The sequence below is a fragment of the Hyperoodon ampullatus genome, assembly GCF_949752795.1.
Source record: "Hyperoodon ampullatus genome assembly, chromosome: 2".
Classification (NCBI taxonomy): Eukaryota; Metazoa; Chordata; class Mammalia; order Artiodactyla; family Ziphiidae; genus Hyperoodon; species Hyperoodon ampullatus.
The window spans coordinates 29,565,192-29,590,039 of record NC_136915.1 but is presented as its reverse complement, the minus strand read 5'-3'; the positions used below and the strand labels follow the sequence as shown (position 1 = coordinate 29,590,039).

Below are 24,848 nucleotides of genomic sequence, written 5' to 3'. Positions count from 1 at the left end.
GACTCCATGACGAGGACATGACTTTCAGTACATCCAATAGATAAATGAACGTTCCTGTCTATGCACAGCCAACCACAGGTAGGCACTTAAGATGTGCTCAACCAATGCTTGCAGGCTTGAGGGCCTAGGTGGAAGAGTCTGCAGAACGTGGGCCAGAGGCTGGTCTGGCTCCAGACTTACAGCTTTGGTTCAGGCCTGGTGAGGCCGTGGGTACTTGGGTCCAGTCTCCACCGAAGCTCTCAGACCCTTCCCCTTCTCACTTGGCATAGAACAGAAGTAAACAGCTGGTTGCCTGAAAGTCACGTTTGGCCTGCAGATGTTGTGTTGGGGTAGTACTGATTTAATTAAAAATATCAACATTCAAAATCAGATTTCACGTAAACACTAAGATTTCTGACTTCCCTTTAAACATTGGAGGATGTGGCAGCGCTACTTGGCCACAATCTGCTGACATGGAGGGGCAGAACTTCATTTGTACACAGGAGCACAAGAGCCCCCCCAGAGGCCTTGCCACATCAACATATGAGTTTGTCACCTGATCTGGCATTGAAGGGTGTGGGCTGAGAAATTGGATGGCCCGGATGGAGTCTTGACTCTGGCATGTACTGGCTGTAACACCTCGAACAAATCACCTACCCCTGCTTGAGCTTCTTCATCTGGAGAATCAGGATGACGCTCGCTTCATTGGATTCTTGGGAGGGCTGAATGAGATGACACTTGTGAAGTGTGTTTCGCAGGGCATGTGTGCTGTGAGCTGCTGGGGCCTGGAAGGAAGAAAGTGCAGGACAGACCACACAGGAGCCATCTTGTCACCAATGAACATTTATTGAGTGTCCACATGTGCACAGCTTTGAACTGGGCGATCACAGAACGCACTGGGGGAGGGAAGGGGAGAGGGACGCAAGGGATCAGGTTCATAAGAAAGGTAGTCCCTGCTGGAGCCGCCAGTCGCGTCTCTCTGCAGAGAGGAATCACAAGGCAGGGGTGGGAGTTAAAGCCAGGCACTAGGATGGTGATGGGGTGCAGTCACTAGGGAAACATGCGGATTCTGGGAAAGCATCCCTCCGGTTCCTGTCTCCAGCCAGGCCATATGGCACCAAGGGGACAGGGATCAGATGCTCAGGTGTCCAAGCAGGGATAAGGGCAGGCAAAATAAATAACTCCCCAACCCTCACTGTCACTCTGCTGCAACACAACACAAAAGCTTAGAGACCAGGATCCAAGGGCTCCTGGGTCCCCTCAAGGAAGCTCAGGTGGAAGGCTTCCCGACCCCCCAACCAGGGCTGTCTGCCCCAGGTTGCCCTGGAAGGCCGGGGCAGTTCAGACCCTGGGTCACTGAAGTTGATAGGAAGAACTGTGATGTCAACGGCCTGAGCCTGCTCTCTGCCCAAGGGGGCCAAGGGCAAGAACCAAATGGCCAATTTAAAGGACGTGGACCTGGAAGTCCAGAGCGGCACCACAGTCTAGGGGAGCCCACGCCCTGGCCGGCAGGGCACATGGGCTGAAGCAGCCAGCTCCTGCCAGCCCTGTCCCATCTGGGGGCCTCCCTCCTGCAAGGGAGCCAGACATCGGGCACAATGACACCTAGTGCCGCCCTCCCTGCGGGCTGCTCCAACCTCCCCCGGCCTGGCGGGAACAGCCATGCTGACTTCCAAGCCAATCCCTGCCCCTGAGCGGGCCCAGGGGGCGTGACGCAGTTCCTTACACTTGAAGGATGGGCACCATGCCCTCACCCTCGGAAAAGCCAGAAAGCTGGGATGTTTTGGGGGGGAAGTTGGGGGAGAGGGTCCAATTTGGGGGCTTCAGGGGAGATGCCTCCTCCCTCCTTCCCTTGCCGCCCGCCCCCCGGGTCTGTCCCCAGTGGATGCCCCCTCAGGGCTCTGCCAGGCATTGCTCCAGGGCGGCCATGTGGTAGTGGCTGGCCGTCTCCTCGCCTGCCTGCAGCCTCATGGCCTCCCGGCACAGCCGGTTGGCCCGTGCCAACTCGACCAGGACACCCTGATAGGCGGCTACCATTTCAGGCTTGACAGAGTTGGGGCTAACGCTGCCCAGCAGCTGCAGCAGCTCCTGTGGCCAGCGGGAGCGCAGGGCGGCGGGGGCCAGCCAGGGCAGCAGGGGCACGCAGCCTGTGAAGGCCTGCATGCCCAGGAACCAGAGCTCCTGGAGATCCGCCCAGATGCCCTCGTAGTCGGGGGACAGGACCAGCACGGCCTGGTCTGAGCCAGGTGTGGCCCGTGCTACGTGGGATTGCGACAGGAAGAGGATGGCAGCTGCGAAGAAACCTCGGGATGCTGGTGTTCCCTGAAGGGCTGCAAGGCAAGGAGGGAGGGGGGCATGAACGAGCTGCCTCACCAGCCCCTTCCCTTCCTGGTGGGCATACTCGGGGGCCGAAGCATAGCCTGGAATCAGCCTGCCTGCCTTCAAACCCTACCACTGACTTCAGTGTGTGACCTTGGTTAATTCACTTTTCTGGGTCTTGTTTCTTCACTAGTAAAATGGGGCCAATAGTGCTAATCTTAGAACTCTGTCGTGAGAATGGAATGTAATAATCTTGGGACACTACCTCGTGGTCGGACCCTCCTGTAGTCTGAGTAGTGATGGGAGCTTCCGCTGGGCCTAGCACTTTATAGGCTGAGGAGGGTGCAGCAATTTGATTCTCAGGCCAGAAGAGGGTGCCAGAGGGGACCATGGGCTGGGGTCCAGGCTTGGCTCGCCTGCCTGCAGGGGTTCGCCCCCTGCACTGCAGATGCTTTCCCGAGGTTGTTAGGCTAACCTGGTGGCATTTTTGGGTGAACCAGCACTGTGGCTCTACTCAGGGGCTGTGGAGATGCAGCCTGGATCTGAAGGAGCTCAGGGGCTAGAGGGACGGGGGGAGCTCCTGGTCTACTGGGACGTGCTCCCCTTCCAGCTGCCAGGTACCCTACTGGGGGCCCCCCCCACAGGGAACAGAGGCAGCTGAGGGTACAGGCTCATCACACCCTGTTCCCAGGCATCTGTGCAGCTCCTCCAACCTGACAGATGGGGTACAGGGAACAGGCAGGGACAGAGGGACCCAAGCAGACACCCACGGCCAAAGTGGGAGACACCGAGGGCTGGCAGGGGGCTGAAGCGGATGCCCCTCCCCACCGCATGCAGCCAGAGTGAGGTGGGAGGTGGGGAAGGTTAAGTGCACAGGAGCACCGAAGCCTGTCACGAGGTGCAGTGCGGTGCTGAGCACAGAAAAACCTCAATGGAGAAAAGTCATGTTTCTGACTCAAGGCCTGGGAGGGGGCGGCTCCACCTTGAAAACACAGAATTCAGATTCCTTGGGCTGCTGGGGATTCCAGGTGCTTATGCCTGTGCCTCGGAGCGGGCCTGTACTTACACCCACCAGACCTTGCCTTAAAAGGCTTCAGAAGGAAGAAAATGTTATCATTTGGGGAAGAAGGGTGGGGTGGGGTGGGGCGGGGGAGGGAGGCGCACTTCAGAGATTTCCTTGACTGGAAAATTCTGTAAAACCATTTTCAGAAAAGGATGACTTATGCCCAGAACATAGCAGGTCCACCCAGGTCTTCTGCTTCCATCTGTTAGGACTGGGTCCCCAGGGCTTACCTGGAGAGGTGCTAAGGAGCCGGGCCATGAGGAGGCCCAGGGTGGCCACATTGGCAGCCAGAAGCAGCCTCCCCTGCTGCTGTACTAGTGCGGGCAGCGACGCCATCAGGGTGTTCATTAGAGAAGTGAAGCAGGCATCTCGCCTGGGGAGAAAGGGAGCGAAAGATGGGAGGCGGGAGATTAGTAGAGCCAGACCAAGCCCTGCGGAAACGTGGGATGCTGGGCTCCCAGCTTTACCAGGCCAGGGTTTGGCAAGAAGTTAGGCAGCAGGGTGCACAGTTAACTTTGGGCCCCATGCGTGGCATCTGGGGAGCAGAGACTGGGTTATGGCTGGAGCAGGTAGACATACATGCCCAGAGGGCTTCCACATATACCAAATCCCTGTGTGGGGTGGCTCTCTCTCCATTCTGGGACCGTTCCATTCTAACACTAATAGGAACCCATGGGCACAGGGAAGCAAAGTAGGAGACCGAGATTTGGGCCAAGTTTGAGCAGGACCCCTGCTTCCTCCAATTCCTCCCCGGCCTCACTTGATCAGCCCCGGTGCAGTGACCACGAGGTTGAGGAAGATGTGACAGCAGGTCTGCAGGCTGATCTCCACGCTGTCGGACAGCACTGAGGTGTCATGGCCAGGGGATGTGAGTTCCCACTGCTGCAGGAAGTACTTGCACAGAAGTGAGGGGGCCCCCTCCTTGATCAGGATCTCCCGGGGCCCATCTTCGACTGTCAGGTGGCACCAGCCGGGCAGGAGGAGCCTGGGGGTGTAGAAGGGACAGATGTGTGTGGGGAGAAATGAAGGCACCAGGATTCCCTTTTGGGGGGGCACCCCATCTAAGAGAAGGGGAAGTAGGGGAGAAGGAGAACACATCTTTGTAGGCACTGCAGAAAGAGCACAAGCTTCGGAGTTGCACAGGCCTGGGCTCAAACTTGGGCTGTGAGTGTGGGCAAGTTACTTTAACCTCCTGGAGTCTCAGTTTCCTCATCCTGAAGATGTGGATGAGACTTCTGTCCTAGATTTGCCGCGTGGACCGAATGAGATCAAAATGGTAAAGGGTACAGTAAAATGCCTGGCAGGCAGTAGATGCTCAATAGCAGTTCTCTCTTTACAGAGTAACCTGGGGTTGGCAAGTGAGACTAGGAAGCCCAGGTGTCCTGAGGGAACAACCCCTCACCCCACCCCCAACAAACAGAAATACTACCAAACCTCAGGCCCCCGTCAGGAAGCCCGGCACAGCCCAGTTTGGGGAGAGAGGAGGTATCCGTGTTACTCCTTCCTTTAGCACATTCTGGCTGAACAGACCATAACGACAAACTCACCGGAGAGCATCCCCTGGCCAGGTGGGCCCCGGGGTGGTGGGGGAGATGGCCAAGGTGGCCACCTGCTGGGAGAGGTCACTGGCCTCCTCGGCCTCCTCGTAGAGGGTCTTGGCATAGCGGACGAGGAAGGGGAGCAGCTGGCAGACCTCCTTGCGCAGGGACGAGGTCTCTTCGGCCAGCCAGGCACCCAGGATCCGCACGGAGGCAAACACAAAGGGCTCCTTCTGCTTCTCTGGCCCCACCTGTTGCCAAAGGACTCCCCTGAGATGGAGCAGGACCAGAGAACCTCCCCTGGCTGGCCAGCATGCCGGCCAGGCTACGAATAACACAAGTGGAAGGGAATGCTGGCCTGTGAGCCCTGCAAAGGCAGGCCCTGTGTACCCAGAAGCCAGCGCACGGTTGGGACACACTCAACCGGGGGCTGGCACAGGGCAGGCCCTCAGGGCACGCCTGCTGAGGGAACTGGACTTTAGACAACATGCCCCTGCACTCGCTGGGACTCAGCCTCGAAAGCATCTCAAGGCTAGAAGGAGACCCACAGGTCCAAAGCTAAGAAAACACTCCCTCTACGGTGGCTCTGACCTGGGGTGGGAGGCCAGGAGAGAAGCCCCCCTTTGGGCTAAATCAGAAAGAATGAGACAATGGGAGCTTGGCACGGTGTGTGTGGGGGGTGTGGGGTATGCGGCTGGAGCAGGCTACTAAAGAGACCGGAGTGCTGAGGGAACCCCTGCAGGACAGGAGGGCTGGACTCTCAGGCAGGAGGGAGGAGGGGATGTCGGGGCAGGTGATCAAATGGAGTTAGCAGACCCTCCACGAAGGGCAGGAAGCAGGCAGCCCTGCTCCGTTTCCCTGTACCGTTACAAGTTTCTATGTGTATGTGTGTAAGGCCATGCTGCAGACTGAACAGAACAGACTGCTTCACTTTCGTGTGTGTGGACTGGGGGGAGGGTTGTGAGTAGGAGGTTGCTGTGTTGTGTGTGCGCGTGTGTGTACTGTGATGGGAGTGCACATATGGCATGTGGTATGGTGCTTGTGTGGAGGCTCAGGGAGGGAGAGGGAGGCTTGGCCACACACTACTCCCTGGAGTGCTGCAGGATCAGCCCTCCGTAGGTAGGTAGGTACGTCTTCTCTGTCTCCCCGTACACCCAGGTTCGGGGTTTCACTTCCCCCTTTCCCTTGCCCTCGGGCTCCCCCTCCCACACTGGGCCCCCTCGGGTGGGCACTGCACCCTCACCTGCTGCAGGTAGTGGATGACTGCCCCGATGGCCTCCTTCATGACGCTCACAAGCTGCACCTTCTGTGGCTCCTTAAGCAGTGACTGTTCGCAGCGGGTGCATTCCTGGATCCCCAACTCCATGAGGGCATAGCAAGCGGTCACCACATCCTCTTTCACCTCTGTGCCTGTCTCCTCCAGTGCCAGCCGCACCTCCACGCATGCCAGATTCACCAGCAGGGCCAGGAACTTGCTCCCGGAGCTGCCCGCTGGGATCCAGTCGGAGCCGCAGGCGTGCGCCAGGCGGGCTGCCAGCTTCAGTGCTGGGTTGCGCTGCCAGGAGCTCAGCTTGCTGCCCAGGATCCGTGCCAGCCCGGCCTGCAGATCCCGGAGGCATTCAGAGGGCACAGTTGTTGGGGGCAGAAAGAGGGGCAGCAGCTGGCAGAGCTCAAACTTGCTGGCATCCTCGGCTTTCTGGAAATCTTCGCTGAGGCCCCGCAAAACAGCCAGCAGGTCAGGCTCCCCCTCCTTCCAGCACTGTGTCTCAGCAGCGGCCAGCAGCCCCACCAGGAGTGCCAAGGCCTGGTCAAAGCCATAGCCATGCCCCAGGTATGCCTGACACAGGGCAGACACGGTGCCACCAGCAATGAGGTGTCGGGGCCCACGAGGTGTGCCTGCCACAGCTGTCAGGCACTGGTAGGTGTCATCAATCATGGATCGGCGGGCAGCATCGTCAGGGTCCCCCCGGGCTGTGAGGAAGGTGCTAAGGATGGGGATCTTGTTCAGGACCTGGGGATGGGCGGCTAGTTCAGGGTCACTGCAGAAGCAGGCCAGCAGGGCCACACCCAAGGCCCGGAGAACATGGTCGGGGCAGCCATCCGGCGCCTCCTTGGTAGTCAGGAGACGATTGGGGAAGGTGAAGCCGACAGCATCAAAGATCCGCCGCCTAGTTTTAGCATCGATGTCACCTGCTTTGACTGCCTTGGTCACCTAAGGGAGGTATATGCTATCAGCAGGATGAAAGGAAGGGGTGGCAAAGACTGTCCCTTGCACTCTTGGGGTTGACCATTAGCAGGACTAGGTTATATAACAAGATTCACTCTGGGGTCAGGAGGTCTCCCAGAGATCACTTCATCCAGCTCCTTCCTTCTCCCCAGAGGCAGACAGGTGTGAACTCTGGGATCCCTCATCTGTGATCCCTGTGGAAGGGAGGTCAGGTCCTCCTCAACTACTCACTCTACTGTTTCATTACCTGGTTAGTTGGGAAGTTCCTCCTGATATCTAAGCTAGATGCCCACATCCTGAGTTGGAAGAGGCTTAGAACTCAGTGTTTAAAATTCTCCAAGGATTTGGGGTCCCTCTCTAATTGCTCTCTCCAGAGAAGTCTCTGATCCATTCCCGCCACCTTCTCAGGGGAAATGGCTCCTGTGTCTCGCCGCTCTGCCTGTCAAAACATTTCCCCTTACATTTCACCTAAACACCTCCCCTGCTGCAGTGTGAGCCCTTGACTCTGGAGCCTTCTCCCTGTTGCCATGGCAAACAAGCAGGCTGTACTCCCTCCTCCCTTCACCCCCCCCCCCCACCCTTCCCAGCACTGCAGCTCCTGTTCTGCTGTCCCCAGCTTGGGTTCCTCCAGGGCTAAGCCCCGAACCAGATCCTTCACCCGCAACCTACATACCCATCCTGGCCATCCCCTAGGACCCCTTCCCGGTCACTTCCAGTCCTGCTACCCTCTCCACCTCCAGAACAAACATCCCCAGCCCTCAGGTATTCTGCACTAGTTACTACCTGCTGCTGTAACCCTATGAGTCAGCTCCCATCTGCTCTGGGACGCCCCAGAGAGCAGACCCACTCAGCATCCTCCAAGGCTCCTAGGGCCACAAGCTTTATTCACCCCCATTCTCCCCCTTTGCTCCCATACTCAGGGGGGCAAAAATGAGTCCACAGGTAGATGCCTTAGGCCTTCTTTGGTGCCTCCAGGGTTACGAGCACCACCTATATATCCTTGGGGACTTGTTGACCCCATTCCTAGGGAGCCCAACCACCCAGCCCTTCCCACCTCCCAACTGTCAGTCCGTTCCTTACTAGCAGCAGGGCTGCAAACTGCTCGCTGTCATTCTTGGCCTCACGGAGGGCTCCCAGGTAGCGCTCCAGGGTGGGGTTTCGGCCCTCTGCCTGGTTCAGAGCTGGCTCGCAATCCGAGGCCATGATGCGCGCCTTGCCCAACTGTGAACACAAGAGGGACTGAGCATCCCTCTGCAGAGGAGGGGTGGGGGTGGGAGTGGAGGAGGGAGGGAGGGAGGGAGGGATTAGCACAGAGGGAGGGGAGGATCAGGAGGGATGGACTCCTCAGGACTGACCTCCCTTGGGGGAGCCCCTTTAAGGGGCTGGACCCTCAAGTCCTTAGGGATGAAGAAGGGACCCTGGTCCAAGGTCACATCCGGAAAGTGGGAAAGAAGGACCATGCATCCTGCTGCTCAGCTGGACAGCTCTCCTCACCAGTCTCCTGGGGGTGGGAGGGGGCTGGCCCCACTGCTCAGCTGCTCCCTGGCACCAGAGTCCAGGTTTTGTTTCCCTCCACCAGGCGTACAGGGAGGGAGTGGTGAGGACAGACAGGGAGGAATGGAGACATACACGGGTGAAGTTCGATTATCCGGACTCAGGCTGGCATGAGGTTTCCTTTCCCCTCCCTTCTTCAGGAGAGAGGAGACAAGCTTCAGCGGAAGGCAGAAAGCAAGGTGCTGACCAGGGAAAGCTCAGAGGGCCCTCTGGAGACCCCATCCCTCCAGCCAGGGCTCTCAGTCGCCCCCGCAGGCTCCTTGCCTCCTCTCCTTTCCCTCCCTCGGGCAGAAGCTGCAGCAGCGGAGCAGCAGAAGCAGCAGCAGAATTAACCCCTTGAGCTCCCTCTCCTCACCCTCCCCGCCCGGCTACCAGCCTGTGGACGCCGGCAGGGGCTGGAGAAGCAAGAAGGGGTCCCGGGTAGCTCCCAGGACAACGGAGACTCCAAAAGCCGGATAATCGAAGAGGGGCTGCTGAGATGGGGAGATGAGAAGGGAAGGAGGGTTCCTGACGGTCACCACCTGTCCCGCCGCAGCCAGGTCACAACACGACATTGATGAAGTCACGACAGGGCGGCGATGAGATCACACTTCACGATGGCGCGGTTATGTCACGGAGAGATCACGGCAAAATCACGACATGGGACAGCCCCCAAAGATGACAGGGCAAATTTTTTAAAAAGATATAGCTATATATTGAGAAGGGCTGTGGCAAAATGGAGTCTCGACAAGGCACGATGGTGTCGCGATATGGCGCGATGGAGTCGCGATAGGGTCCCCGGGGTGTGTCGGCATCGATAGGCGCCGGCTCGGAGTGGCCCCGGCTGGGATGTAAGGGAGGGCTTGAAGGGGGCTGAGCTCACCAGGCTGCGGCCCCGAGCGGCGAAGTCTTCTCCGAGCGCGGTGCTCCGGGAGCCTGGGGCCGCTGCTCACGCCGCGTTGCCCACTCCTGGCTCCAGGCTGCTGCAGCTCCACCCCCACCCCCGCAGCGCTCTCGACCAATCCTCGGCGGCCTCACTCCAGGCTCTAGCCAATGGCACAGCTGGGCGCTAAGCCGTAGGGGGTGCTGCCGTTGCCGCCATCTTGCTTGTGGGTATTGCCCGAGTCTGGGGCCTGGGGCTCGCGCAGGTCGGGCGAAGGTGCAGACCGCTTCTGGAGAGCGGGAGGCGACAGCCTGGGGACCCAGGTTCCTTCGCTCGTGCGTAGTTCTACCCCCCAGCACTACCCCTCCTCCCCCTCGGGCTCGCGGCTGGAATTGAGCTTCCGGGGGGACAGAAGGGCTTGTTTAGCATGAAGAGTGTGTTTCCGGGTTGAGTCCGGGAGGTGGGAGGGGGCGGCGTTTCCGGCCGCCGTCGCTGTCCAGGGAGGCTGAGGCCAGAGTGAGCTGCCCGGGTGGGGAGCCCGCATTGCCTTCTTCCTCTTCCTTTTCCTCCTCCCCCGGGTGAGGGGAGCGAAGGTTGGGGCCCCGACCCCATGGACCGGGAGGAGGCGGAGGCCGCCGAGAGCCGGGGCCCCGCTTTGTGGCCTTGAGCCCCGGTAGGTGGCCGGGGGCGGCTGGCTGCCGGGCCGAAGACCACGAGCTCAGGGGAGGGGCAAGCGGGATGGGCTGTTTCTGGGGGTGCGCTGGCCGGGTGTTGGGACCCGGAGGTGGCGCTCCTGGCCCGGCTAGGGCAGCCAGCTGCTTCTGGCTTTGCAGGTGCGGAGCTCGAGTCTCAGGCTGAACCCCGCTTCTTTCGGGCCCGGGCCTGGTCTTGCGGCTCCCTCCATCCCCAGACAGACAGATCGGCCGCGAGACGCTGCTGGCCTTCTTCCTCCCTAGCCTCTAGCTTCAGTCTCTGGTGTTTGTTCTCCCCACCAGGACCGCAAGTTGATGCTGAATAAGGGGGGCGGGGCTGAGCACTACGTGTAAATTAAGATGCGAAACCGGCCTTATTCAGGACCTGGAAATTATGCCCTACCGAGGGGTCCTGTGGTGGCTGCAGTGAGCACAAAGGTGAAATAAAGGAAGTCAAGAGAAAAGACCTCAGGCGAGATTCCAGGAAAGCTTTGCTTTCTTTCCTCTCACCGTGGTTGTGCGCAATCGAAGATAGATGCAGTTGTTGAAGAGTATTAGCTGACTCTCCTTGTGCTTTCTTATCTGATGAACAGACTGGAAGCTAGGAACAAATTGGAAACACGACCTCCCAGAACAATCTGTTCATTTTTCCAGCTATTTGGAAAACAGTGTCTGCAAATATAAGCAAAGCTATTCACGGCAGTCTGTTCTGTAACTTTCCCAAATATCTGAGACTTTTTTTTTTAAAGAGCTTTATTCTTAATTACTCATACCAGCTGAATAGGCTGTTTCAGACGTGCTCTGTCGTTGTTCAAACATATCTTATCTCTGGGTACATAAATGGAGTTCCACATATGTAGCTGACAGACTGAACTATGATACATCCCCCATCAACCTGAAGCATTAAGTAAACATTACCCCCTGCTCTGTCTGAACAGCTGCTGCAACAGAGAGTGCTTTTATTTCGGGTGTACTTGTAACGCCCTAAATGCCAGAACTCTTGCAAGCTTTTCTAGATTTTCATTTGTCCAGTATTGTGGAGGTGTGTGTTCTCTCCCTGGGCTGTTTCCCTTTGATTCTATAACAAGCCATTTGGATCTTGGTGATGTGGTGGTGTTCCTGCCTCTGGTCAGCAAGCCTTTGACTGGACCCTAGCAGTGATTTGTGCCCTTAGGCAATTGTAGGTTTCAGAGGAATGACTGGTTCGGAGTTCACATGAAAATAACTGCCTCTCTCTCATGCATGGTTTGTGAGACATTGCCCTTCTAATCAGCTTGCTAATCCAGTGGTGTTTATTACTCCCATTTCGAAACCTATTCATTTCTTTTATGCTTCTATCGCCCACCTGCCACACTATTGATGACAGGTGTTGAGTCACCTTGAATTTAAAATCCTTTTGTGGTAGGCAGAAATGTGTTGGGTAAGATTCATATGCACACGTGCACACACACGCACGCACACATGCATGCTCACTCATTCCATCTTGGGAGGCTAGAAAAGTTGCTGGATATACTTTCTAACTTAGGCTCCATTTCATAATCTTTTTTTTTTTTTTTTTTTTTTTTTTTTTTTTTTTGTGGTACGCGGGCCTCTCACTGTTGTGGCCTCTCCCGTTGCGGAGCACAGGCTCCGGATGCGCAGGCTCAGCAGCCATGGCTCACGGGCCCAGCCGCTCCGCGGCATATGGGATCCTCCCAGACCGGGGCACGAACCCGTATCCCCTGCATCGGCAGGCGGACTCTCAACCACTGCGCCACCAGGGAGGCCCCATAATCTTTTGAGCATGTGTCTGACCTGCACACTTCCTTTCTGCCCCCTGCTCCCTAACATACAATGACAAACCGCTAGAAATAGGAATGGATGGAAGTGAATGAGAAAGATGAAGTCCTTCAGATGCTTAAGGCTCAGTGAAAGCTTTTTCTTGGGTGGGCTGTACCTTAGTTTTGCAGTTCTGTATGTGTGTTTCTCTATTTCCTGGTATTAATCAGTATTGATATCCAACCCATACAGTGCTGGCTGGGGCTGGGGTTGTCAGTCTGTGCCATTTTCCAGATGTGGATGACAGGTGCATATTTAGGACAGAAGATTTTTATTTTTATTTATTTATTTATTTTTGGCTGCCTTAGGTCTTCGTTGATGCGCGCGGGCTTTCTCTAGTTGGGGCGAGCCGGGGGCTAGTCTTCATTGCAGTGTGTGGGCTTCTCATTGCGGTGGCTTCTCTTGTTGTGGAGCACGTGCTCTAAGCACGGTCTTCAGTAGTTGTGGCACGCAGGCCCAGTAGTTGTGGCGCACAGGCTTAGTTGCTCCGCGGCATGTGGGATCTTCCCGGACCAGGGCTCGAACCTGTGTCCCCTGCATTGGCAGGCGGATTCTTAACCACTGTGCTGCCAGGGAAGTCCGGGACAGAAGATTTTTAAATTACTTCTTCAGAACTCAGTCAACCTTCGTAATACTGCCAAGATTTATATAATAATTTATACAATATAGGGAAGTTGTGTAAGAGAGAAGAAGCTGATGGAAAGTCATTTTTTCTTCTGGAAGAGACCTAAATCATTCGGTCTCTAGATTATAGAGTAGCCAGCACAATGCCTAGTACAAAATAGGGGCTGTGTAAATACTTGTTGAATGGATATCTGAATTTAAGTCAGGAATTGCTAATGATTCTAAGGATCAGGGAGGTGACATCAAAGTATAAACTGGATAGATTTTAAAGATAAGAGTGGTGGGGACAGTAGCAAACTGGAGAGTGCGTGCCCTGCCTAAAGACAGTCACATTAAAATTGTTAAAAAACATGGCTAGAAAAGCCTTCAGATTAGTTTACCTCTGATGCTCCAAACTCTTCTTTTCATAGGTAAAAAAGCGTATTTGTATAAAGTCACAAAGCTGTTAGTAGCAGAACTGGAACTGAAATTCAGATCTTTTTTTTCAGTCTGTACGCTTTCCATTGTTCCACATAGATGATGTTAGATTAGAAAATATGGAATATAAAGTGTTTCAGTTTTACAGTGGATTCATTTCATATCCCTGGCTATGTTTTTATCCTGATAATCATAGGCTACGCCAAAGCTCAGCTTTGAAATTTATAGGCAGGTATGAGCAGTGAAAGACAAACTTGAAGCTTCCCTTCTCCCTAATCTGTCACACTCTCTAGCACTCTGCACTTCGAGGAATCAATTATTAATTACTTGGCATATAATTTCTTCTTTTTCTGTCTTTCTAGTGGACTGGTTCTGCCTGTCTGGAAGGCCATGGAGAAGCTGGGAATCAAGCCAAGCCGTGCTTCTTGGATTTTATCAGGATTTTGTTGGCAGACATCTGTGAAGTGGTTGAGAAGCTTGTACCTGTTTTATATTTGCTTCTGCTTCAGTGCTCTGTGGCTGTCAACAGGTACCATTTTCTTTATATATTTAAGATTTTTTAAAAAAGGTACTCGGTGTGAGTCTTTCAGTTCATTTTAAAGACTGGAAGGAGCCAGAAAAGCAACCTGCTAATTGACAGAAGTGGTCATCCTTTAGGTGGACACTTAGTTTGTTGGGTTTATTTGTTTTGTTTTAAACCAAAATTTAAATTGGGTTCTTTCTTTCTCTTTTTTTTTTGGCTGCTGCCACTCGGCATGTGGGATCCTTAGTTCCCCCACCAGGGATCGAACCCGTGCCCCGTGCAGTGGAAGCATGGAGTCTTAACCACTGGACCACCAGGGAAGTCCCTGGGTTATTTCTCATAAAGGATAATTGGGGGCTTCCCTGGTGGCGCAGTGGTTGAGAGTCCGCCTGCCGATGCAGGGGGCGTGGGTTCGTGCCCTGGTCCGGGAAGATCCCACATGCCGCGGAGCGGCTGGGCCCGTGCGCTGTGGCCGCTGGGCCTGCGCGTCCGGAGCCTGTGCTCCGCAGCGGGAGAGGCCACGGCAGTGAGAGGCCCGCGTACCGCAAAAAAAAAAAAAAGGAGAATTGGCATGATCATTTTGAGATTTGATGAAGATGTAATGAAAAGAAAAAGGTTTCAAAGTTAGAAGGACCTGGGTCCTGGAGCTGGATGTTTCTTTCCACTTAATAACTATAAAACATTGAGCAAGTTACCTATTGTCTGTAAGGAAACATAAGATCTACCTCATAACTTGATTTAAAACATAATATAATTAAAGCGTGTACTACAATTCTCTGAACATAAGTGATACTTGGCTTTCTTTCCTTTCCTGAAGGAATCTACACTCTATACTTAGAGGGAGAATGTGTTCCCTGCTTCTTCTGTAGAATGGGGTTATGCTGATAGATTTTATAAAGTATGCTTTCCTCCTAGAGATTATTTCACCAGTCTATTACCTCTTGCCAGGAAAAAGTGCCAAAAAGGTTAAATCTCAAAGAATATCCTTTTTTTCTGTCTTTTTTTTTCTTTTGGTTCTTTTGTTGACATTGTACCTTTCAGAGTATGGAATGTGAGGAAACAGCAATTTGAGAATGACTTCTCAGTATGTTGCTGTTCTGGGCAATGACCAAAAGACTTCTGTTGTAGAGACCACTGTCTGGGACAACTAATCCGTCTTTTGCCCCCATAATTAGAAAAGTTTCTGTGGCTTTCCAAAAGGAGTTGGTGGCCATGATCTTGAGAATCAAGTAATTACTGTATTTAACAATTTCAGTAACATCAGCTTTGGGGTTTTTGTTGTTTTGCAGTGGTGGTTGATGATTGCATAATTATAGCAGTGGAAATTGCAGTTGACAGAAAGCTGACCTAAATGTTTTTTACCCAGATGATGCTTTGCTGGGACAGCTAACTATTTCAAGCCAACATTTTATGCAAGATCATTTGAATTAAATAAGTAACTGATTTAGCACCATCAGAGTAGGAAAACCACACTTTTTGAAGTGCACCTACCACCTACCAGACCCCTGGTTGTAAACATTACATGTTTCATTTAATCCTTATGATAACCTGAAAACAGATAATTTTATTTTGTAGTTAGGAAATTGAGGCCCAGGGAGGCAAAATGACTTGACCAAGGTCACAGCAAGAACATGACAGAGCCAGGAATCTAAACGCAGCTTTTTCTACTCTAGAGCTCATGCTTTTTTTCTTCTGCTATGCTGCCTTCCAACCACAGGTGATCTTTTGGAGGACCAAAGACAGTTTTTTTGCCCTGAACCAGGATGAGTTTGTTATTTGAGGGATTCTGAGTATAGGGGAGGAAGAAGCATTGTTGAATGTTTCTGTATTTGCCAAGCTAATTGGTTAAATATGGTACTGTGGTCTCATTGGGCTACTCTTTAGTGTCCCTTGAGCCTGGTGCTTCAAAACAGCACCCTAAGGAACAGATTGAGTATAAAGGTGCAAAGGTGGTATTGGTAGGAGTGGTTCTGATGGGAATTAGATTGTACCAGTTCCATTTTGGAAAAGTTTGGAGCTTTTATCATGGAAGAACCAAGAGCCATATGTGTTCAAACTGAGGGAACATGCAAGCAATACATGACAGACAGATTTTTTAATGTATTTTAATTTATCAGAGCTCTTTTACATCAATTTTTTAAAAAACACAGTGTCCTAATAGCAAAAATGAATGAGACATAAGCAGAGTATCATAAGAAATTAAAATGATTCATAAAACATTAAGAAAAATGTTCATTCTCATTACTAACCGAAGAGCTGCAGATTAAGATGAGAAATCCTTTTTAACCTATCATATTGATGAAAATCAAAGTAAAAATATCTAGTGCTGCCAAGGGGTGATGTGGTTGCCCTCCTATTGTGCTGGAGAGTTTGAACAGAGAACTTTTTGAGATAAATCAAGATCCTTAAAAAGTTCATATTCTTTGACTTAGTAATTCCCCCTTTAGGAATTTACCTCAAGGACATATTTAGATGGTTGTGAATGAGAGCAGTCATCAACACTTATTTATTCTGTGTTGCAAAACATTGCTACAATCTGCCCCACAATAGGAGTGGTGAGATTATGGCATGTCCACATGGTGGAATATTACCTGACTTAAAAATTCACATTTTAGAAGAACAAGTACATGGGAAATGCTCCTAATGTTAAGCATGAAAGAGCATGATATACAATTGCATATTCATCTTCAAAATTGGTGTCAATTTTGTGAAAAGAAAAAAATATTTTTATGTAATAGAAGGTCTGAAACAAGACATATAACTAAATGTTTATATATTTTTTTGAGTAGTGGAATTACTATCTCTTTATACTTTTCTGTGTTTTCCAGGGTACATGTTAACTCTTTTTATAAGGGGGGGTAAAACCTATCTGAAGAAGCAACAACAAAACAATAGCAGCAAAAGCCTATTGTTGGTAGCCTGAGTCAGTATTTATCTCCTCATGAATTTGTTCAGTTTTTATCTGAGCTCTTACGTTTTCCCTAATAAAATACATTCTTGATTGTTTGCTGTTGTCTTTAGCTCATGGATTATAGAAATTATTCCTGAAAAACTAAACAAAACAAAGCAGCTCTCCAATTATCCCCATTCCTGTTTATCACTTAGCAGTTTCTCCATCTTTGGGAGAGCCCCAGGTACCCACTGACTTATGTATAGTGGGCTTATTTTTTATTTCAGCTTTGGGTTCAGTGCTGGAGCCCACTGCTAGGAAGCAGTGATTACAATTGGATAAAAGATGCTCTGTGTTTTCCTTGTGAGCCATTGAATTACTATTTTTCTGTCTAACGTTATTGTTACATGGCTTAAAGTAGCATTTTGGACCTGGGGATTATCGGTATCTGGAGAAAAACATGAAGTGACCCCAAGAATTTGGAAATTCCTATAATAGATTGTCATCTTCTTGAGAGCAGAGATTTTGCCTGTTTTGCTCACGCCATCTATTCCTAGCAAGTACCAAGGGCTTGACATATAGTAGATGCACCATAAAAATATTTGTTGACTGAGTAATAAATTAGCAATAAGGGAATTGTCCTTTGAGAATTAAACGTTAAAATCAACAATCTATCATTTGAGAGTTAAAGCTTAAAATGAACACAATCAGGACAAAGGTATGTGAAGGCACTTTAAAGAGACATAATGCCTTTGAGAACAACAAGATCTGATTAAAATACTCACAAATATTTTAACATCTAAAGAAAGAATGTGTGCGTCTGAAGAGTTATATATGCGCACGCACAGGAGAGGGCCGGAACCAGCACTGGAAACCTAAACCACGGAGGGTCATTGAGGCTAATGTACTCCAGAAGCTAACAATTGGCTATGAAAACTTTTACTGTTATTCCCTTGCTTCTGGGAAATAGATTACAGAGTTAGTTAATAAGTATTTTGAGTACAGAGAAAAAGTATCCAATTCAGAACCAGTTTTTGAGAACTTATTAGGAGTTTGGTCCTGGGCTAAGCACGAGGGTAATAAAGATGAGTACAACACAATTCCTGCCCTGGAAGAACTCCCAGTTTAATGAGGGAGATAGATGTATAAATACTACGATGTGGTAAGTGAAAAGACAGAGGGCTACCATGCCCTGAGTGCTACTGCAACCAGAGAAGCATTTAGCTTAGAGATGAAGGGGGAGAACTGAAGAAGTCTCTCCAGAGAAGCTGATGCCTGAACAGAATTTTGAAGGTTGAATTTGAAGGATTCGAAGGGTATTCCCAGGCAATGGGATTGCAAGAGCAAAAGCACGAAATTACGGAACAGCTTGGTAAATAAAGGGAACTCTATACGCAGTTTAGTGCTGCTGAAATACAAAGAACAAAGCTGGAATGGCAACTCCTGAAGAGGTAGGTGGTGGCCAGGTGATGAAGGATCTTGTATGCCATGGAAAGAAGCTTTGATTTTAATCTTTTAAGGCAGATGGTCTCCAAATTTTCTTGATTATATACTTATATCCATAAAAAAAGTTGAAGATGTGCCCCAGTTTTTGTTTGTTTATACATTATAATAAGCACCATTGTACTAATGTCTTATGTTTATGAGAGATGCCAAAAACAAATAGTTTTAATATTTTCTTTTCATATCCCAATGATTTGTTTTGTGCACTTCTGGTAAGCAAAAACTCTACTTTGGAGAGAATTGCCTTAGGAAATTGGGAGCTATTGAAAACTTTAAGCAGGAGAGTAATACTGGTAAATTTCTAGAACATTTTTGCTGGAATATGGAAGAATGGTAATGGTGGGGATGGGAGAAAGATGGAAGGGAGGGGAGGTCAGGGCTAGAGGTAAGGATATCTGTTAGAAAGCTAATGAAATAGTAGTCCAGGAGAAAATTGATGAGGCTGTGTGTCTTCAAGGAACCTCTCTCTCACTGGAGAGTAATTGTACTCAATACAAACCAGTAGATTTAGGGCTAAGTAGATGGGTAGAGTTTAGGAGTTCTGTAGTAAGAGATTAGATGAGGTTATTTATTTTTTTAATTGAGATATAATACCACTATTTAATTCCAGAACAGTTTACTCACCTCCTAAAAGAAACCTCATACGCATTAGCAGTCATTCCCTCTTTCTCCCCTAGCTTCTGGAAACCACTAATCTACTTTCGGACTCTATGGATTTGCCTATTCTGGACATTTAATATAAATGGATTCATACAATATGTGGCCTTTTATGTCTAGCTTCTTTCACTTAGGGTAATGTTTTCAAGATTCATTCATGTTGTAACATGTATCAGTACTTTATTCCTTTTCATAGCTGAATAATATTTCATTGTATCTTTACCTAGGAGTGGAATTGCTGGATCATATGGTAACTCTTTGTTTAACTTTTTGTTTGCTACAGCTGCTGCACCGTTTTACATTTCCACCAGCAATGTATTAGGGTTCCAGTTTCTCCATGTCCTCAGCAACACTTGTTACTGTTTTTTGATTGTCATAGAGGAGGTTGTTGAAGGTTAGAAGAATCAGGGAAGGCTTCCTGAAGGAAATGGAACTTGGCTTGGGCCTGATACATATCCAGTTTGCAGACAGACAAACTGATACAGTTAGAAACAAGGACTGGTCAAACAACCAGATGGGTACAGATCATTTATTTGTTGTATTTTTATTATTATTGCTTATTCATTCAACAAATATTTATTGAGCCAGGCACTGTTCTTTGTGAGGGACCTCTAGCCAGGCTCCTGGCTTAGCCTTCCCAGTCAGGGAAGCTTTCGGAATGAGCAGACCACATTTGCTGTCTCTATTCTCCCACCTCTGTCCTCTTCTGAATCCAGTGAGGTCTGGCTTCTGCCTAAACCTTGGCTTTTACCAAGGTAACCAGTGACCTCCCTAGCTTGACACCTTTACTTTTTACCTTACTTAACATCTCTGCTGCATTTGACACCTTTGACTACTTTCTTTTGTGGCCTCTCCTGTTGCGGAGCACAGGCTCTGGACGCGCAGGCTCAGCGGCCATGGCTCACGGGCCCAGCGGCTCCATGGCATGTGGGATCCTCCCGGACCGGGGCACGAACCCGTGTCCCCTGCATTGGCAGGCGGACTCCCAACCACTGCACCATCAGTGAAGCCCTTGACTACTTTCTTGATACCCTTTCCTCAGTTGCTTAAGTTACAGCATGCTTTTCTTTGCTCTCCCTTACAGCTGATGCATCGCACTTTCTAATTCTTCCCTCACTCCCTTCTCAGCTTGTCCCTTAAATGTTTTGTTCTTCAGGGTTCTGTTTCTATCCTTTCTTGTCTCACACTTGTGTGCTCTCCCTGGGCAATCTCATTCTTTCTCATAATTGTAACCTGTGTGCTCACTACTCCCAAGTCTATACGTGTTCATTCACTTCTCTCATGGGCCCCAGACCACATAGCCACCTGTATGTCACACATCTCCAACTGGATGTCTCCCAGCTACCTCCAACTTAATATATCAAGACTGAACTCACGATCTTTTACCCCTCTTCCTCCTTTATTCCCTGTAACGGTGCGACGATCACCTCTACTCATATTCTTAGGTAGAAATCCCTGAAGCATCCTATACTCCTTTTTCTCTTCCACGTTCAAATTGCTTTTCATAGAGTGCCGTTTCATGTTTCCACAGAGTACTCCATTCCTCTGCCTATGCCATCACCATTCTGTCTGATGTATTCTTTTTTTAAAAATAAATTTATTTATTTATTTTTATTTTTGGCTGCGTTGGGTCTTTTAAAAATTTTTTATTTTATTTATTTATTTTTATATATTATATATATATATATGTTTTTTTTTTTGGCTGTGTTGGGTCTTCTTTGCTGGGCACGGGCTTTCTCTAGTTGCGGCAAGCTGGGGCTACCCTTCGTTGCGGTGTGTGGGCTTCTCACTGTGGTGGCTTCTCGTTGCAGAGCACGGGCTTTCTCTAGTTGCGGCAAGCTGGGGCTACCCTTTGTTGCGGTGTGTGGGCTTCTCACTGTGGTGGCTTCTCTTGTTGCAGAGCACAGGCTCTGGGCACGTGGGCCTCAGTAGTTGTGGCACATGGGCTCAGTAGTTGTGGCACACGGGCTCAGTAGTTGTGGCGCACAGATTTAGTTGCTCCGCGGCATGTGGGATCTTCCTGGACCAGGGCTCGAACCCATGTTCCCTTCATTGGCAGGCGGATTCTTAATCACTGCACCACCAGGGAAGTCCTGGCAGGCGGATTCTTAACCACTGTGCCAACAGGGAAGTCCCTGCCTGATGTTTTCTGATTCAGGTCAACATTTCTGGTGCTTTCCCTGAAGCCTTGATTTGAACTTGTTCTTTAGTGTTCTCATAGTGTCTATATATTTCTCTATTATTATGCCGTATTATACTGTGTTGGTTTTAGGCTTTGTGAGGAGAGGTTCAGAGTAGGTTTTGCCCTAGAATGTGGTCTTTACTTCTAAAGGCCTTTCTAGTGTCTGCTGGTCTGTGGTGTTAATGTGATTTCTTCACTTTGGCAGAGCAGGAATTCTAAAATGCTCCTACCTCCTACCCCAGCACTGCTTGACCTCTAGTGATTCTGTTTCCTTCTCATTGATGTAACATCTAGTATATGACAAACCTGTGCCTTTATGTCCCAGCCCTCAGCCTTTTGGGATCCCCTCTTTTCACAGCTCCTTCTCCAGTGTCCTGCCACTCAAATTCTAGCCAAATTCAGATCTCTGCTCCTTGGGCTTGGTGAGAACCCTCTCTTCTGTTTGGGTTCCAGCTTTCTGTGCTGTGGTTGAGAAGCTGTCCCTTAAAAGAGAAGTGGGCAATTATGGGGCTCACTTCAAGTTTCCCTTCTCCCAGGGATTTTAATCTTGCACTGACTATTATATTCTTATGGAAAACAATTGTCTTCAGTATTCTGCCCAGTTTCGTAGTTATTTATGGTAGATGGTGAGTCTGGTACCAGTTACTCCATCATGGCTGGGAGCAGAAGTCTGCTATGATTACTTGCTTATGTGTCTACTTCATGAAACTGTTTTACTCATAGTTACATACCTAACATATAGCATGTAGTAGGTAGCAATAAAGGTTTGTTGGGTTAACCTAAAGATAATGCTAGAAATAGGACCACCTTGGAATATACATGTTAAGGAGAATCAATCTTTCATACTCTGTTTTTCAGTCTTGGCCAATTAAATGGGCACTTCACTTCCCAGGAAGGTAATTTTTGTTCTTTTTTTCCCACCTTCTGACTCTCTCCGTGAATGGAAGAGCGATTTTTCTGTTTGGTCATAATGGAAGAGAATTTTGTTGTGTGGAATGGCTAGTCCAGGATTTTCATGTATTCTCACCCTGCCATGCTCTAACTGGTCTGCCCATGCCAGGACAGCCTGCATTTGTCCAATTGGTAAGTTTAATTCAGTGTAGGAAAGTATTAGGAAGCCCATTTGTGATTGTACATCTAAGCTATGTTCTCCAGTCACCTTACACTTATAAAGATGATATTTTGGTCTCCATCTACCTCTAACTGCCATGTTTTATTTTTTTAATTAGTCCTAAACTCTGGATGGGAGAGATTAATTATCACCCTCAGCCCCCACAGAGACTGCAGATGGGACAGAGACAGCTTCTGGCTTAGCAAGAGGTCTTTTCCCCACTAGTTGCCATTCCCATTTTGTTCTTATAACTGCTCGCATTTGCCCCTGGCAGACAGAAGACACCTGAACTCACTTTCTTGCTTTGCCCCCACCTTTTAGTTGTACTTTGAGGGCTGTAGCCCCTGTTGTACCAGTCAGACCAAGTGGTATCTTTTTTCCTTGAAGAGAATAATATATTTTGAACATGCATCGGTCTTGTCTTTAGGAGAAAAGCATTTTCCAGAGAGTTTTTGGGTGGCATTATATCTCTGCTCTTCTTATATCTGCTGGGCACCTCATTTAAGGTGGATGACTAATGGAATACACCTCACAGCAATGAGCCTTCAGCAAGAACTTTCTCCTGCCAAACTGTCCTATATTCTTAACTACATTGCACTACAGGAAGGTAATAAATTATTAATCCTAAATCTGTCTCCTCAGATTGTGATGACTTGAGTACATGGCAGCTGGGGGAGGTAGAGTTTTCTGGCCGTTAACATAAACCATGCAAGCTCTTTGATTCTAAAATTCAGCTAGCATTGAGCAAGTCTATGGGATCTTTTTATATCACAATTTAATTGACTTTGGTAAGACCAATCAGAATTATCTAAAGTTAGCTTCTCTCCCAATGAAATGAAGTAATTGTCTCTTGCTTAAATACTCTTCAGTAAAAGGTAATCATCTTAAGTCCTTCTCTCTAGCTAGGAAAACTGTAATTTTGGTGGGTTCTTTTTGCCCCTTAGAAACATTATGCAAACACAGACTTATTTCCTAACTTGTGTGATAAAGTGGAGAGGGTTAAGAAAATGGCATAATTGGGCAGTAAATCCAATTCAATTTAAAAGCTGTCTTAAATTGACTCTCCTTAGGAATTCCTCAGAGAGGAAATAATACAGTAGTGGAGGAATTTATAAAAACAGAATAATTGCAGGACCAAAGCAAGGTCTTGGTCCAGACATTGTGTGGAATCAGCAGGAACATGATCAAGACTATGTGTGTGGTTACTCTTTGGACATCTATTCTCAGGTGAGTAGTACTGAAGAGTTTGGGTTAAAATGCACAGCTCTTGGTTTGAGGGCCTGCCCTTTGAACTTTCTTTCTGATCCTCCATCCAAGAGCTTCCTTAAGAAAAGTCAGCCTGTGTGGTTAAGATCCTTCAGCCACTTTTGATTCCAGACACTACTGGATATGTTTTAGAGAGAAGTTGTAAGAATTGATCTTGACCACCTACCTAGTTCATCAACTGAGCAAGAAACAGGAGGCAGAGTGGCCAAGAGCATGGAGCATGGACTCAGGAGTCAGACAAGCCTGTATCTGAGTCCTGGTTCTATTATATACTGGGTGGTATGACTGAAACCCACCTTTCATCAGGTTCCTCATCTACAAAACAAGAATGACAGTACCTCTGATAGGATTGTTATGAAGATTAAATGAAATGTTCACACAGAGTGCTTAGCCTACTCCCAGGTGCATAAATAACAATTCAGCAAATGTTAGTGGTAGTCATTATGATGTGATGACATAAAATCCTGTTTGGTTAGACTCTTGTCTTATCCCAAGATGACCCCGTAGGTAGTAGTTTTGAGGTCTCTGCTGGCTTCTTAAACCTCTGTCCAGTGGGATGTCAATCCCCACATTTTTTTTAAAGTATACTGTAGGCAGCTGGCCTTTCTGCATTGTCAGGAGAAGTAGGCCTCCATTCAGGCCTGAGGTTGGTTGAAGCCCATGACAGGGTGAGCTGTGTTGTGCATTTCCTGTAATTGTAACATGCTACTAAGGAGTACGACTGCTTGTTGGCTACTTGTTTCCTCCTTTAGCCAGGGATACTTTTCCTCTGGAAGAGGAGTTTGTTCTGCTGCCATGACACCATCTGGCCCTCAGCCCTGGTTCACTTCCCCCAACACTGATGATATGCCCATGTCTGGCAAACTCTTGTGCTAGGCCAGGTTGGCTTTGTCTTTTAGTCAGGGCAGTGTTGTGCCTGAGGCTACTTCAATAGCATTTTCTGGATTTTATGTCAGAAGTAGCTTGCAGAGTTAGTTCCTTCCTTCAAAATGTATTTATTGGGTGCCTACTATCCTAGGCATTAGAAATGCAGTGGTAAGACAGACATGGTCTCTGCCCTCTTGGAGCTTGCAGTCTAGTGATTCCTTAGCCATTACTAGGGAACAGAAGTTCTCTTCAAAAGGGATGATGTTACTGGTATCAAGGTTCCCTTCAAAGAGGCTGAGAGTCTCAAGGTAATTCAGTGACAGGAGAGACCCAGTTTTACTTTCAGAATCCTAAGAGACTAGGGAATTTGATGTCTCAAGCTGGTCTCAATAGAGTAACCATCTGCTAAGAATTATGTAGGTGAGTCCCCTGTCTATTAATGCAGTATATCCAGCTTCCCTTTCAATCCAGCCCACTCTTGCCACCATTAATAACCCACATCCCTGAATAAGCAGCGAGGGTGGTTATCTGGAGATTTGGAAAAAGTGCGACAGCTGCAGCCCTTGCCCCAATTTGGAAGTATATGTGTGTCCTCTGGTGATTTCATGGGTATTAGATATACCCAGCCAGTCAGCTCCTGAAACTCTTTTTTGCATCAGGTTTGTTACTTTAGGCCCTCAGGTGAACAGTTCCAGTGTAAGGCAAGCACCAAATTATATAAATTTTGAACTTCTCTGGTCAATCACAAAAGGAAAC

General features: G+C 49.1%; 2 protein-coding genes across 5 annotated transcripts in view; one reads left to right on the top strand and one right to left on the bottom strand.

The window, feature by feature from the left end:
* Positions 1–1,872: 1,872 nt before the first annotated feature.
* NCDN (neurochondrin) lies at positions 1,873–9,234 on the bottom strand (the record flags this gene model as incomplete). 4 transcript variants are annotated; one of them, XM_079728484.1, is made up of 8 exons in its annotated part: positions 1,873–2,309; positions 3,592–3,734; positions 4,122–4,346; positions 4,909–5,150; positions 6,143–7,111; positions 8,207–8,347; positions 8,903–8,974; positions 9,202–9,234. In XM_079728484.1, the coding sequence occupies 8 exons, from the start codon at positions 9,232–9,234 to the stop codon at positions 1,873–1,875; spliced, it is 2,262 nt and encodes a 753-aa protein (XP_079584610.1). The 4 variants fall into 4 exon arrangements, with proteins under 4 accessions (XP_079584610.1, XP_079584611.1, XP_079584612.1 ...); XM_079728485.1 differs by lacking the exon at positions 8,903–8,974 and having other exon boundaries at positions 8,207–8,377; XM_079728486.1 differs by lacking the exon at positions 8,903–8,974.
* Positions 9,235–13,483: 4,249 nt separating this feature from the next.
* Positions 13,484–24,848, top strand: part of KIAA0319L (KIAA0319 like) — a gene marked incomplete at its 5' end in the record, with an annotated part of 104,285 nt that continues 92,920 nt past the window's right edge. Inside the window, one exon of the mRNA XM_079697243.1 lies at positions 13,484–13,622. Within this exon, the coding sequence (XP_079553369.1) occupies positions 13,484–13,622 (139 nt within the window). The remainder of the gene's footprint in view (positions 13,623–24,848) is intronic.